Source organism: Crocuta crocuta, unplaced genomic scaffold, assembly GCF_008692635.1.
Source record: "Crocuta crocuta isolate KB4526 unplaced genomic scaffold, BGI_CrCroc_1.0 scaffold92, whole genome shotgun sequence".
In the NCBI taxonomy this organism is placed as follows: domain Eukaryota; kingdom Metazoa; phylum Chordata; class Mammalia; order Carnivora; family Hyaenidae; genus Crocuta; species Crocuta crocuta.
Window position 1 is genome coordinate 2,140,950 of NW_027528804.1, and position 16,052 is coordinate 2,157,001.

Consider the following 16,052-nt stretch of genomic DNA (forward strand, 5'->3'; position numbering starts at 1 on the left):
ATGATGCTGTCAGCAGGGCTCTAGGAAGGTCAAGTAAGACAAATCCTCTAACATGCATGGTGACTATGCTTTTATAGACCTTTAGAAAGTAGCCTCTGGAATGCAAAGTGGGGACAGTGGGAAGACAGATGATTGATTCTGCAAAGAAAGGAACCAGCGTGGGACTTCTGTACTCTGCATTGAACTCCAATCAAAGACTATACCCTTTTCTCACTATTCTCTTGCCTTCAGCACTTGATCCAGCATTTCTGGGAGCACGTATTTGTCATGCAGAAAAGAGCTGAATCCTGAAGGTACAGAGACATCACACACAGTAAAAAAAAATTTCCTCTTGCTCTATAGAGAGGCGGCTGCCTCCAGTTTTCCCTGACATTTGTGGTTCCTATTGAAAAGAGAAACTCTAGTGGGTTGTTTACTGTGATTTTTTTTCCTCCTGATAATAAAAGCTTGGTTATAGTTCAAAAATAAGAAACATAAAAAGTGACACATATAGGGGGCTGGCTCTGATAATCAGTGAGCACATGCAGATGCTTTCAACCTCAACTCACCTTTGAAATAACTTCGTCCAAAATAGTATTGCCTTGAAATTGCTACCGGTATGTTCCTGACAGTGACATTAAAATAAAATCAGGAAGTTTTCTCACAACAGCCACTGAATACCCCCTTAGCTGGTCTCCCTTTGTGCTATCATAGAGATGGCTAGGCACTGACTGCATCCACTTCTAACAACACTTTTTAAATACACACCTCGGGGTGTCTGGGTGGCTCAGTCAGTTAAGCAAGTTACTTCTGCTCAGGTCATGATCTCATGGCTCATGAGTTCAAGCCCCATATTGGGCTCTCTGCTGTCAGCAGGTGGCTCTTGGCTATCAACACAGAACCCATTTCAGATCCTCTGTCTCCCTCTCTCTCTCTGCCCCTCTCCCCTGCTCTCAAAAATAAATAAACATTAAAAAAATACAGAACCTCAGTGAACCTATTTCTAAGACAGCCATGGATTTTCTTCCAAACAAAGGTGTGTCCTTAAGTGAGAGATCTTCATCCATCACTTCAAGTGGCACTTCCCATGGCAGCAAGGTTGTACTTAAATCATTTGCCCAATTAAGTACATGATGGTTGAATGAAGCAGATAGTAAAACAGAATTTCCGGTCCCCCCTCTGAACCCATAGATACACTATTTTTAAATTTAAATCCAAAAAAACCCTCTATCTGACAACTTTCCATTTCTAGTGATTCACTAATATGAGGGGAAGGATTTATCTTTTTAAGGTTACCATTATCCTTCCACTGAACCTTTACCTGTCTCAAGAAATAAATGCAGAACTCTATATGAGATTCTTGTACAATTAGAATCAAACGGTTCCTGCAGGATGAACAAAGTAGAGATGATTCCTTTCAGGACTCCCCCACATACCTCACAGAGTTTTGGAAAGAATAAAGAGAAAGGATACTTTGAGCTCCTTAGGAGAAAATTTTCCTGAAGCATTTTTTCAGTAAGTTATTCAGTTATCATGTTTTAATTAAATTCTGTTTGAATTTGAAGGGGAAAATGTGAAGAATGCCACCAGAGGTGAAGAAAGCTGACAAATAGCAAGAGTAATGAAGAGACCCTTGGAATTCTTGCTCTTACCAATTGTCCCCTGGTTTTCCCCCAGGGAGCAACATAAGGAAAAGCTGCTAGTGTCCATTAAGCCTAGAAGACACCAATTATTTTTCTTTTGTATGGACAGAAAACTAGTCTCTTCTGTACCCAGAAAAAAGAGCACAGTGAAAGGAAATAAGAACCTAATTATAAAATATTTTATTGGATTGGTATCTGTCCATATCTTGTTGCTTAATTTCTTTCCTCAAGATCAACAATAGGTAGATTTTTTAAAATTATTTTAGGGCTAGGATACTCAATTTTAATCAAATTTTGTGTGAATTTTTTCTCTCTAGATTTTTAAATCCAGCTGATTGATAAGGTTTTAGATTAGTCATGTTAGAACAGTTTCCCTAGATCCCTCTAACCCAGGACATCAGGACATCAGTAATTTTGCAGAACAGAAAAGAGTATTCCTCTATTGCAAGGAGAAGAGGAACATTGAACCTTATAGAATGTTGGAAAACCTTCCTGATTTCTGCAGGGAAATCAGAATCTAGTATGAGAAAAGAAGAGATAATTAAGAATAATTGGGAAGATTTTAAAAGTAAAGAATTAAGAACCCAAAAGAGTTTACTCTATCCAACCATTTTTCTGTAAACTTTTTCAGGTATTTATGACCATCCAGTCCATGGGACATACTAGGTGATCAAGATTTTTCATTACTGAATTAATGGTTACTCTTTAACTATCCTGGGATTTCATGGTATAATAGGAAAAGCAGTACCTGCTTCATCAAACAGAACAAAACAAAGCCTTTTTCTGAAATGTTTGTCAGAATCAAGATTTTTCTAAAGGGACTAGACAGATTCTCTAAGGAAGGTTAAAGAAATTATTTCATTATTTCACTATATGCTGGAAGGAAAAGGGATTACAAGAGCCAACTATTTTCCCCCTGAAATTATAAGTGTTTCAGATGCCCTACATTCAAGACTGCCGAGGGATTGCCAGGAAGTTACATTATTGCTAAGTCAAGGAATTTTCCTGAGGAACAGAAAGAATTAATTGGCACCATTTCCATGGAAACTTAACAGATTTCTTCAACTCAATTTTCACATCCTGAAAAAATATAAGGGAAATGGTGAGGACTTTGGATCACAGATAAAAGTTTCCATCAAAATACAGTTTTAACATCGGTTTTCCTGAGTTGGTTTTGAAATTAGAAAATTTCAAATTGGAAAAAAATGCCAGAGTGGTATCACATTCCCCCTTCTCAGAGAGGTCAAGGGTTTATTCAGAGGGGCACCTGGATTGCTCAGTAGTTTAGGCATCCAACTTCAGCTCAGATCATGATCTCATGGTTCATGGGTTCGACTCCCTGTTGGGCTCTGTGCTGACAGCTTGGAGCCTGCTTCAGATTCTGTGTCTCCCTCTCTCTCTGACCCTCCCCTGCTCACACTGTCTCTTTCGCGCACACTTCCTCTCTCAAAAATGAATAAACATTTTAAAAAATTTTTAAATAAAATAAAACAAAAATAAAATAAAATAAAATAAAATAAAATAAAATAAAATAAAATAAAATAAATAAACATTACAAGCCAGAGAACTGAATTTTGTCAGTGGGTTTGGAGTTCATCAGAGTTTTGAAGCCTGCATCATGTTAATGACGCTCATAGAAGATTGATTTATAACCCCTAATTTCATTTTATTAAATCTATACTAGGGGGAGATTCCTTCCCAGTGATTGGAATGCTTGGATTCATTAGGCCCCTACCAAAGAATAAAGTTTCTGTGAAATAGTATTAGTAATTAGAAGAACACTAAGTAAATATGATCAAGTCAAAGAGGGCTGGAGGAATTTAAGGGCTACTTCTTCAAAGACATGGAAATATCTGGTTAATTTTCCTGGTCTTACAAAATCATATATTGTAGGATACTCACATCTCCCATACCTGTTGCACCTTTTCTTTCTCCTCTATTATATTTTTTTCTTGGACTCTGTCAAGGGGCCTTTTCTATCCTAACCAGAATCATCTGCATATTATTAATGTAGTCTTACCTCAAATATGATACTTAGCAACTAATGAAGTTTAACACTTCTAACATTCTGAACTGCCTCCTGGTGATTTTGGGTCACATCAACAGATCTCCTCAGTCACACAGTTAAATAATGAATCTCATCAGGGGTGTGCTGTTGCTGTCACTCTTGGGAGGCAAACCATTTCTTTGGAGTATAGGATCAGATGGGAGGTAGAGGGAACTTGTTGGCGCTAACCACTTGCCTATATCAGTGCCTCCCAGCCCTTAATGAGCCTAAGAATTGTGGAGCTTCTAAAATTTGGTTGCCTAAGTTCTACCTTAGTCATGGCTAAAAATGGGACACATGAGAATAGTAATCAGCAATAATCTCAAGACCAACTTGCCAAAGACAAAATATAATCAAAAGAAGCTTTTTTGAAGGCCACATTGTGGTCAAATTTGGCCACTAACTGTGTTATATTTCAGGAATAATCTGCACAATACAATTTTAATTTTTGCCATGTTTAAACCATGCTTAAATCCATGTTTCATGTAAAAATTCAAATGTCCAGCCACTCCCTAGTATATTACTGTGTCATTTGCTATAAGATGACTTTTGCTGTTATCATTTATTATGCTTTCCATGTTTTCTACTTAAGACACATTCCTATAGACTCCTAACTGTGTAAAAAGTGAAAAAATAAAAGGTATAAAAAGAATCATGTCAATAAAAACATGAAGGAAAGCATATTTATTTTTGATAATGAAAACTATTCACATGTGTTGAATACACAGGCACTAAGTCTTTTCTGCTCAGTAACTACCTGCCTGGCCCTGGTATAATCTCTGTCTGCACACCGATTCTTCAATACAGACTGAAAAGTCATTATTGGCTGCCCTTTTCAGGGGTTGTAAATGCTCATGGGAAAGATATAGTCAGGGAACATATCTTGTTTGTGTTCTCCAAGTGCTCAGTACTGCAACAGTCTGATAAATGTGAAATAACCACATTTTCTGTCAGTAGGAGACCTGGGAAAATGGTGATATTGCCCTTAACATGGGGGAAACGAGAATACTGGTCCCTGAGGAATTTTCATCAGGCTGTTTTTGCTAACATTGGATATTTTAAAAAGCAAAGACAGGGAATTACCAAAATGTGGCCATTTGTACTCCATAAAAGAATAATGGCCTTGGTTTTCTTTTCCAGTATAACTTACATTTCCATTTCTACAAAAATGTTGTTGTTGTTGTTGAAGTCATACCCGGAAAAACTTGTGTAATAGCTGAGTTCTTGTCTTCTTTGGTGATGTGTCAATAACTCATAGTAAAAAGTGAGAAGGAGGTATTTAATGTTACACTTTGCATCCTGAGACCACCAAATACAGCTCTGCGATGGAAGGGTGGCATGGTCAAGAAGAATTCTGACAGTAATTGATGCAGGGATTTGGTCACTTACAGACCTATCGGTACATAGCACCAAGGAATCATGTTTCACCTGTATGTGACAAAGCTGCCCTGACAAACCCGCTAAAGCCTGGGATCCTGAGTTGTGAACTGCAAATATCAACATCCTCTGCAGCCTAGAGCAGAGAACAAGATCTGACTGAGCTAACACAAGGAATAGGAGCAAAGGATAAATAAACACTAAATCTCCTGTTGAACATGATTCCATAGATGTGTTCTCTTTCGAGAAGGACTGAGTAAGAGAGCAAATAATATGAGAACTTCAAAACCACTCCAAGGAAAAGGCAAGATAATTTAATCATGGAAGATTAGGGATAATTATATTTCTGTAAACGACCTGTTTTTTCAGTAATGTTGTCATATATCTTCTCACAAAGCACCAAGCTATCAAAATGTAGATAATGGGAAATACAAACACACACACACACACACACACACAAACATTTCAACTCACAATTTGTAATTTTTTTTAATCTGAAGCTTTTTATACATTTTTTAAACTGTGTGGAAAACTGCTTTAAGGTAGTAACTATAAAGAAGTATGGATTATTTGAATTTTCATTTATTAAATTTAAGCTGAACTATTCAACTTTCAGATTCAGTACCTGACACCGGTCAGTAAAAAAAAATTCAGAAAATTGTGACCTCATAAACAAATTGAAAACATAGAGAAGAAACAGCAGCAGAAAGCCTGAGATGAAGGTCAGGCTAAGATGAAAGCAAAATATATGAAAGACATTTTAGGTGAGAGGGCAGGATGATATGAAACATGACATGAATTAAAGGGCTCTAGTGACAAGAGGAAGTATGGTAAAAATAAAATAAAGTTAGAGGCTAAAATTTCAGCAGCAAATTAATATCCACATTGGTCACAACAAAAAGGCCTGATGGTGGATAAAAATCAAGTTATTGAAGTTGAGAACATAATTTGAGAAAAGTTTGTTCTCAATACATGGAAAGACTGAAAACTATCAGAAGATATGGAGAAGAGAGATCCAACTCGTGTATAATAGGTTCGTTTTGTTGTTGTTTTGTTTGTTTGTTTTTAAATAGAATACAAAATGCAGTCAATGACACAGCTAAACAAAGCTTTAGAAAACAGGGATGTGGGGGACAATATGGGCTACCTGTGACCCAGAAAACAATGAGGAAATTTAAAAACACCCTAGCAAATCCTTTTAATTATAAAGATGAAGGAATAATCTGAAAGCACTAAGAAGATATTTTAACTTAGATTTTCTATTTTAAAAAATCAAAATCAGTTTTAAAAATTAGAATCTGTGTAACAAAATTTTGAGATAACAGACTACACAGTTTATTAGGAAAAGATTGCAGCTTAAGAAGTCTGTATTTAGTCTGGTATTTCATTCCCGTAAGAAGAAAACAAATACAACTTTTAGATAACCAAGGTTTTAAAAAAATTAGAATTTCTGTGTCATGAAAATATTACCCAAAATGCATTATGAGTAAATGAGAGACTAAGCAAAATAAAAAGCTCAAAGAGAACTTATGGTATTAAAGAATTTGTGGTGAATAATGAATTCTATAAAACATGGAATTGTATGTAAATAATTATTGTAGAGGCGGCTGGGTGGCTCAGTCAGGTAAGCATCCGACTTAGGCTCAGGTCATGATCTCACAATCCGTGGATTCGAGCCCCACGAAAGCACAGAGCCTCTTGGGTTCCTAGATATCCCTCTCTCTCTGTCCCTCCCCCACTGTCTCTCACACATGTGCTCGCTCGCTCTCTTTCTCTGAAAAATAGATAAACATTTAAATAATTCTTGTAAATATACTTATAAAAGGTGAATGTAAAATATTGGTGATAAAGAATATGTAATGTGGCAAATCATAATATGGGTTCGATGCTCAAATAATATAAAGCGGTCTAGGAACTAAAAGAAAATACAAAACTAAAATCACACCCTTTCATTCATGACTTAGTTATCAAAAATATATAAGGTAAATAATATTTCTGAAATTTAAAGTAAAATATATACTTTCCAAATCACTTAATATTATGTGTGTGTGTGTGCACGCGCGCGTGCGCGCATGTGTAGTCTTTTATAACAAAAGTCAGAAACTAGTATTTTTAGTACATGGAAAATTATTAAGAGAAAACACAGGGGTAAGAGGGATTTTGGCTAAGCTAGCCTAACAGGGTTCTTGCTGAAGGCAGGGCAAGGTATCAGATATCACCTAGGGGGTGATGGAAGGTATAGGAGCTCAATCAGATTATCAAGGGTAGGGGATTCTGTCTAAGCAAATTTAGCAGATTCTTAAGAAAATTGAGCAATACAAAGACAGACAGGGATGTACAAAAGGTGAAGCCTCGTTGGGAAGAGGACTCAGAGAAGCCTGACTCAAGTTTGGTCAAGGGAGGAGCTCTGTCAATATGCAGCCCTAATTTCAAGACATGTGGATACTTTGTTTGGAACTTACAAATAATTCAACACTCCAGGTCTCTCCTAATTTACTTATGTGACCCAGAGTTACTTTACATGCCAATTCCCTAGGTATGGAACAAAAAATAACTTCACATTTAAATCTTGCTCGCTGGGTTTCTAAGTTCCATTGCCAACAGATTCTTTCCAATTACTCACAAAATAATATGGTAAGATAGTACAGTATGGTATGGCATTGGGATAATGTATCTGCCATGGCTCAGAATGGTATATATGCCATGGGAAAGCCTATTAGCAGAATGGGAGAGAGTTTCTTATTGTAAAAACCACAGGTATTATCACAGAAAGCCAGAAATTTGAAGAAATTAATCTCTGATACCATCACATTAGAACAATTTGTATCATCTTAAGATAATTTCTTTCCATGCTTTACTTATGAACATTTATATCATTAAAATTTTACTGTATATACAAATTAATATCCTGCTTTTGTACTTATTATATAATAAGTACATTATATATATAATTATATATAATTATATAATAAGCACTTTCTATGTTACCACATGGTCTTTTCAATTATTGTTATTATTTTAATGACTACTTAGTATTTGTGAGGTAAATATTTCATTCTTTAAATTCTTTGTTTTTGGGCAATCAAGTTATTGCCTTTTAAATTTTCAGTAAAAAATGTTCTTCTAGCCAGTCACTCAGTAATAGAAATAATTTTAACGAAAAGCTCAATTCACTCTCTTACGTAATCTGAAGATTCATACACTCATCATAAGTGATATGTGATTAAATAGAAAATCTGGTAAAGAGATACTGATCCAAGAGGAACTAAAACACTAGAAACTATCGTTTATCTGGAAGTTTTTACACTAAGAGACCAAGAGTCTGCAATACGCACAGTTAGCAATCGGACAAATGCTTTTCACCAAAATTATGTTAACATCATCCTAACTTTTCCGAAAATAAACTAATAATAAATATAAAATTGGGGAGGAAAAAAGAAAACCTTCCATCCCCCATAAAACAGTGATCTAAGTGCACTAAAGTAATTTTGCACACCCTACTAAAAATTATAGGTTGCACGTTTTGGTTTGACTAGTCTGCCCTTGGGAGGCAAGATGATAAAGTGTCTAAATAATTTTGTTTTGCAACTTGTCATGGCTCATGGCAGGGGGGCAGGTAAGTAAAAGTAGAAATATGTAAACTTAGTCTAATTATAAACAGCTCACTTTCAGAACTTGATCTGTCTAGAACTGCTGCTCTTAACCTTTATTCTTTTGTTCTCTTTGCACAACCACACAAGACTGAACCCCTACCCCCCAAAAAAGTCATCTTACTTATATTTTAGTAGCAAAAATTTGAAAGGTGAAGGGGTAATTGAAATGGATATTGTTACGATGATTCAGTAGTTTTTGGATTTAGCTATTACCTGCACATATAGCAAAACAAGCTGGTACAGTTTTCCGGAAAGAGGTTCCTTGAGATAACTTCAACAAAAGAGAAAATCCAGCTGCATGGGTTACTTGAGATAAAAATGGATTCGCACTTAAGCAAAAGGATGACAGAAGTGAGGTGCTAGTTACATGTCTTAGCTATTAAATGATGGCACTAAACCTCCATGCTCTGGCAAGAATGGCACACGGAATTCTTTTGCAAACTGTACCTTACGAATTGGAGTGGATTGCGGAGGCCTATCAAAAGCAAATGGTATAAGAAGCAAGATCTCAATTGTTATCTGTGCTTTTGGCCTCTGCAATAGTGAGCCCTCTGGCTAACTTGTGCTTCTCCAATCCTCCTGGGATTTCATGCTCCTTCATCCCTGAAGGAAAGGATTGAGAGTGTAGAATCTGTTGACATCTTGTTAGTTCTGGGGGAATAGGACTTTTGAAAGAAAAGACAAGCCAGGAAAGCCCCCGTAGAATCAGAATGATTGGCCATGGAGCAGTTTTGTGTGTATGTGAATCTTTTCAGAAAGGAACCCTTTCTGTGTCCCTGTTTCAAGATTCCTTGCTAGAATCCTTCTCAAAACTGAGGATGCCATTAAAGGTCACTCCAGGACAGCCCCAAGGCTCAAGTCCCCTTGAAATACTTAACACCTGCTATCAAGTACTTGAAACGTCTGTTTTCCAGACTAACCAATCCAAACACTAATAACAAATCCTTACTACTATAGAATTTGAATGCTCTCCCCATTTCTAAGTCCCTGTCTGTCTGGTCTAGTGCCAGTCTAGCTGATCTATTTCTTTCTTGAAGATGAGCTCCCAGGAATGAGTGATTCTTCAGGGACAGCTCACTAGTACACAGCTGGACAGGATTGCCTATTCCCTCCTAGACTGTGGACATATTTAGATTTGATAGTGCATGAGACATAGACTGCTGAGGAGTTACTCAGTCCTTCCTAAGATAATGTAAGAAATGCGTTGGACTTAATAGAAATGTATAAATAAGAAGAAGGTACAAGCTCAAATAAGTTCTGCAGCTATGCAGATAACACAAGTGTGATGCCATCCAGTGACCGTAAAGAGGGATCCTTATCCCTCTTGGGACAGTCTGGAGAGCACATAGCATCCTTAAAGGCATGCAGCCTCTTTTATGTCTTTAACGCCACGTAGGACAAATAAAGCACTGACCTCACCCATGGTCTGTGTCCCAGGCTGGTGTATGGTGTGGCATTAACAGCCACACATGGGAAACTGGACCATCCAATGTTCTTATTGTGCTGAGCAAAATAAACTCTCTTGGAAAAAAAAGCAGTTCATTACAAAATGAGCAGCAATTGCTTATTTTAAATCTTTCAGGAGTAAAGTTGCAAATGCTCCTGAAACTTTATAACACTTGGATGTTGGTTGAGATCACTTTTCCAAAAGGTAATGATTATGTTCATTCCACATTCATCCAACAAATATTTATTATTGATAATAATGATAATATTTATTTAGCTTACTATTTGATAGTCACTAGGCTACATTTTGTGCACATGATTAAAAATAATCCTCACTAGAATGTCTGGGTGGTTCAATCAGTTAAGCATCTGACTCTTGATTTTGTCTCAGATCAAGAGCCAAATGGCTCAGATCAAGAGATCATGATTTGTGAGTTCACGCCCCGCGCCAGCCTCTGCACTGATGGCACAGAACCTGACTGGGATTCTCTCTCTTTCTCTCCCTCTCTTTTTCTCTCTTCCCCTCCCCTGCTCTCTCTCTTTCTCAAAATAAATAAGCAACCTTAAAAACTCCTCACAAAAAGAAAATGAAATTGGTACTGCCCATAATTAGTACCATGCAGAACTTTACTAGTGTTCTGTCTCTACTTGTCCCTTTTTCTTTTTCCCAGCGATGACACACATTCTTTTCACCATAACCTGACAATCCTTAGAAGGAAACTCATTAAAATTTTGTACGGATTTAGTCTGTAACTGCTCATAGACTGGCAAGAATAAGAAACTCAACTGATTTGTTTTTAGAGTGCTTTTCACCCCCTCCCCCCAATTGACATATATTGTCTTCTTGTTAAAACTTCTTCCCCTCATAATGTAGACAGAGCTCGGCTGGAGGGTCAGGTCTTTTCCACCGTGGACTGCCTTGCTGCTGGGCAGGAAGAGCTCATCCTTCTGCAAGAGAAAGTCAAGAATGGGAAACTGTCTGTGGATGAAGCCCTAGAGAAATTTAAACATTGGCAGATGGGAAAGACTGAACTGGAGATGATTCAGCAGGTAATAATGACCCTAATCCTTTCTGGAACATTCATCTCACTTGCAGAGCCTGTCTGTAAATGCATAGTCTTTGTAAGAAACACAGATACTGTTCATTTGACTTTAACTAGCCACACATACACAAAAAAAGATGCTTTCAAACTACCAATTAAATGTTTGCAACTATCTCGATTTCATGTATACAAACCATTGTTGATCTCAATGCTGGGACCCACTAAATCAGAGCTAATACCCAATCACCTTATTAGGCTGTTCTTAGTATAGTGAATGTTTTGTGAATCTCACTGCTGAAATTAAGGTGAAGCATCTTTACATTAACGCATGCTCAACATTCTGAAGAGTGTATTATGTGGACCATACTTAAAGGGAACAAGAAAATGATTTAAATCATATCAGGCAATAGTCCTCAACAAAATATAATAAGTTTTCTCTTCTCTTCCCCTTAACCTTTGGAGGGGAAAAGGCTGTATATATCAGTCAGGATTTACAGAGATATGCTGCCAAGCAAATCAACTTCAGATAAGCTTGTCTTCTAGAAATATAATGTATAACTCGAGAGGGTATTAGAGTAGGTGGTTCCGAGGTGAGGCTGAAAACAAAATATACCATACACATCCCATGTCATTCCTCCGTGAGGGGTATCAGGACTGTATTCTGTTTAATCCCACAGATTTTCCTACACCACAAATAGCCCAACAGTTTTCTCTTCTCATCACAGAAAACCCCAGTGCCATAGAAACCAGTTCTCAGGAACTGTTTGATTAAACACATTTAATTAGCTAGTTTAGGCCAAAGTACAAATAATCATTAATAGCTTAATATGCCACCTTTCCCAAGGGATCATTTTTGTTGAAAAATAATGCATAGGAAAACATTTTTAAACAACAGAAAAATGAATCCCAGTGATGAAACTGCAAACAAATGTGGCCTCTAGGCAGAAGGTAGTTTAGGCAAGGGACTTTGCCAGTACCTCTGAGATCACTTCTCAGAAGCCACCTATCTTGAAGGGCAGCTCTGGTTGTGGGTGGTGGCTGGACTTGGGCCTGCTTTGCCAAACAAATGAGGAAAAAATGCTGACTGTACAGTTCTGCAGCCGATCTAGTTCATGATGAGAATGACAATGCTGCTTCTCAGTCTGGGCCAATGCCATCACCATCAAACATCTTTCTTATTCTGAAAGGGATAAAATGTGCCTAAGTGCCAACACTTTCCTAGCCTTGTTAGCAAGTTTTGCTGAAAATAAGTCCATTATACTTCACCCTCCTCAGATCATAATAAAGCTTGCGATTTAGAGGAATCCAACTGAAATACCTTCTTGAAAATTATTTCACTAGTTGTTTTATTAAAGGTTTGGTTGTTATTAATTTGTGTGTGTGTTTATATTTAATATTCTTTTAGAAAGAAGTTAAGGTGGTCTGTTAACTACTTTGAGACTGATCTGACTTATCCAATATACAGGGAAAATGGGATAATGAATAAGGTTACTGTTTACACAGAACAAAACTTAACCTGTAAATCCAAGAACAAGCACTAAATCAGGCCTTTTCTTTTTGTATGTTTCCAGCTTTAATGAGATATCATTGACTATAACATTAGGTAAATTAAAGTGTACAGCCATGTTGATTTCATACACTTGCATATTGCAAAATGATTACCACCGAAGTATTAGCTAACACCTCCACCATATCAAAAAATTATCATTTCTTTTTTTGGGTGAGAACATTCAATATCTACCCTCTTAGCAACTTTCAAGTACATAATACAGTATTGTTTACTACCATCCCATCACTGTGCTGTGCGTTGGACCACCAGAACTTATTTATCTTATAACTGGAAGTCTGTACTCTTTCATCAACTTCACTTTCCCTCCACTTCCTGGTCACTGGTAACTACCACTATACTCACTGAGGGCAGCTTTTTTAGATTCCACCTATAAACAATATCATACCATGTTTGTCTTTCTCTCTCCGACTTTTTTCACTTAGCATAATGCCCTCAGGGTTTATTCATGTCACAAATTGCAGAATTTCCTTCTTTCTCACGGTTTATGTATGTAATCACATCTTCTTGATCCATTCATCCATTGACAGATGCTTAGGTTATTTCCATATCTTAGCTATTGCAAATAATCCTGCAGTGAATGTGAGGGTTTAGTTATGTCTTCAATATCCTATTTTCATTTTCTTCATATATACACCAAGGAATGGGATTCCTAGGTCATACATAGCTCTATTTTTAATTTTTAAGAAACCTACATACTGTTTTCCATAGTGGCTGCATCAATTTACATTCCTACCGACAATGAACAAGGGTTCCCTTTCCTCCACATCCTGCCAACACTTGCTATCTCATGTCTTTTTGATGATAACCATTCTAACAGGTGTCAGGTGATGATACGTCAATGTGGTTTTCATTTGCATTTTCCTATTGATTAGTGATGTTGAACACCTTCTCATATACCTGTTGGCCATTTGTATGTCATTTTTGAAAAACTGCCTTATTTAGTCCCTCCACCCATGTTTTTTCTCTGACCATTTTTTAACTAGATTATTTGACTTTTGCTACTGAGTTATTTGGGGGTTTTTTTTGTTTTTTTTAAATTTTATATTATTATTTTTATTGTTTAAAAAAATTTTAGCATACGTGGGGGAGGGGCAGAGAGAGAGGGAGACACAGAATCCAAAGCAGGCTCCAGGCTCTGAGCTGTCAGCACAGAGCCTGCTGTGGGGCTCAGTCCCACGAACCATTGACACCATAATCTGAGCCAGTCAGACACTTAACTGACTGGGCCACCCAGGCACCCCACTATTGAGTTATTTTGAATTCTTAATGTATTTTGGATATTAACCCCTTACCAGATATATGATTTACACATATTTTCTCCCATTCTGTAGATAGCCTTTTCATTTTTTTTATTGTTTCTTTTGCTGTGTAGATGCTTTTCAGGTTGATATAGTCCTACTTGTCTATTTTTGCTTCTGTTGCTTGTGCTTTGGGGTGTCATATGCAAAAACCTATTGCCAAGATCAATGTCAAGGAGTTTTTTTCCCTGTGTTCTCTTAGTCCTTAACATAAGGGGCTGGACAATATTCAGAATAACAGAAAAATGGATTTTCTCCTCATTTTCCTAATATACATNGTATATAGAATATATATAGTATATAATATATATAGTATATAGTATATATAGTATATAATATATATAGTATATAGTATATATATATATACTATATGTATATATACTATATATACACAGTCATTTCCACAGACTTTTCTTTTAAAAAATATCTATTTTTGGTAGAGCACAAGCAGAGGAGGGATCCAAAGTGGGCTCTGCACTGACACCAGGGAACCCAATGTGAGGCTTGAAATCACAAACCCTGAGATCATGACCTGAGCTGAAATCAGGCGCTCAGCCGACTAAGCACCCACGTGTCCCTTCACACACTTTTCAATATGACTCCTATAGTTTGCAAAAACATTCATTTGTACCCTGAGGTACAAATCTGTCAGGGGTAACTGTGATGTTATATTATTATTATTATTAATTATTGATACAGGTATTATCCTAAGAAAATAAGAGGAAAAGTGGCATAACCATAAAGTTAATAATGGAAGAGTTTCTAGCGTAATGAAGACCCATGTAGAATCCCTAGAGTTGAAAGTGAGAAGGCTGAGAAGGGAAAAACTGCCTTTTACTCCCCTCACTCCTGCTCATAACCAGTGAATGCCTGAAGAAGAATATTTACTCCACTCATAGAAGAAGATCTTTAAGGCAGTGAAAACAACTCTCTTTTTAGGAAGCATGGTTTCTAGGTTTCAAGGGAAACTCTTAGGAAAAAAAGGCTATTCATAGATTCTCTTCTAAAAGGAGATTTTTTTTCATGTTAGCTTGTTTTACATTTTGGATAAAATGATAATAAATGTTCAACCTAGAAAGTTTTGGAAAGCAAAGAAAGATCACAGATGAGCTAAGAAGGGTAATCCAGTTATGTATCATTTGCTTCCAAGGCCCTAGTTCTTAAAAGAAATATGTAAGGAAGATTGTGCCCTACAGAGGCTAGAGATGGGTTCATGCAGAAGCAAATCACCACTGTGTCACACTTTTGCTTTTGGACACCATATAGCCAAGGTAGCCCACTCTGGTGTTAGATCAGGAAAGCCACTCCCAAAAGAACTGGGCTTTGGGTCCCCATGCCGACTCTACCACTTACAACTCTGTGATTTGGAAGTTACTTAACCTCTCTGAATCTCAGCTTCTATTTCTGTAAACTGAGATGATGGCATATATGCTTCATGAAGTTGTGAAAATTAATTAAGATAATGCATTCAAAGTGTCTGGGATGGCTGATTGGGATGCTGTAAATATCAAATTGGTGCTACATAGTCATGGTGGTCCTAATGACAGTAGTTGATGTTTTCATCTTGATCTATGACAAACTTATAAATCCTCACTTCTATTTTCTGGTCATTCTCTCATTAAGGAAAAATTACGCCAACTCCGAGACTGCATCATTGGGAAAAGGCCAGAAGAAGAAAATGTCTCTGGTAAGTAAGATCTGTCTGTTATTCAAAAGTGATAGAGTGATGAAGTAGAAAATGTAAGGGCTGTGGAGTCAACCAAGCCTGCAGTCAAATCCGCACTCCATCACTTCCCAGCTGCAGGACTGGCGAGCATCTTAATCCCTGGTACTCAGGTTCCTTGTCTGCAAAATAGGAGTGATTATAGATATATCTGGAAGTGGTTGTATAAGTTCACATGTAAAATATTTTTCACTTTCTTTGACCCAGAATGAACCTTCAATAAATGCTAGATTCTTTCCTTTGGTTTCTATGAAAATTGCAAATAATTCCATT

The 16,052-nt window shown here is 36.9% G+C and overlaps 1 protein-coding gene and 1 long non-coding RNA gene across 7 annotated transcripts in view; one reads left to right on the plus strand and one right to left on the minus strand.

Moving 5' to 3' along the window:
* BANK1 (B cell scaffold protein with ankyrin repeats 1) overlaps positions 1-16,052 on the plus strand; it is a 266,852-nt gene that overhangs the window by 240,834 nt on the left and 9,966 nt on the right. For all 5 annotated transcript variants that reach the window (XM_077755742.1, XM_077755740.1, XM_077755744.1 and 2 more), the window contains exons 11-12: positions 11,020-11,195; positions 15,680-15,743. In XM_077755742.1, the coding sequence (XP_077611868.1) occupies positions 11,020-11,195; positions 15,680-15,743 (240 nt within the window). The remainder of the gene's footprint in view (positions 1-11,019; positions 11,196-15,679; positions 15,744-16,052) is intronic.
* The window catches only part of LOC144224660 (uncharacterized), an 11,590-nt gene continuing 6,425 nt past the window's right edge, over positions 10,888-16,052 (minus strand). Inside the window, exon 3 of one of the 2 annotated variants that reach the window (XR_013333102.1) lies at positions 10,888-11,093. This is a non-coding gene — a long non-coding RNA (uncharacterized LOC144224660). Of the gene's footprint in view, positions 11,094-15,751; positions 15,902-16,052 lie in introns of those variants that run through there. The other variant, XR_013333101.1, reaches the window with a different exon arrangement.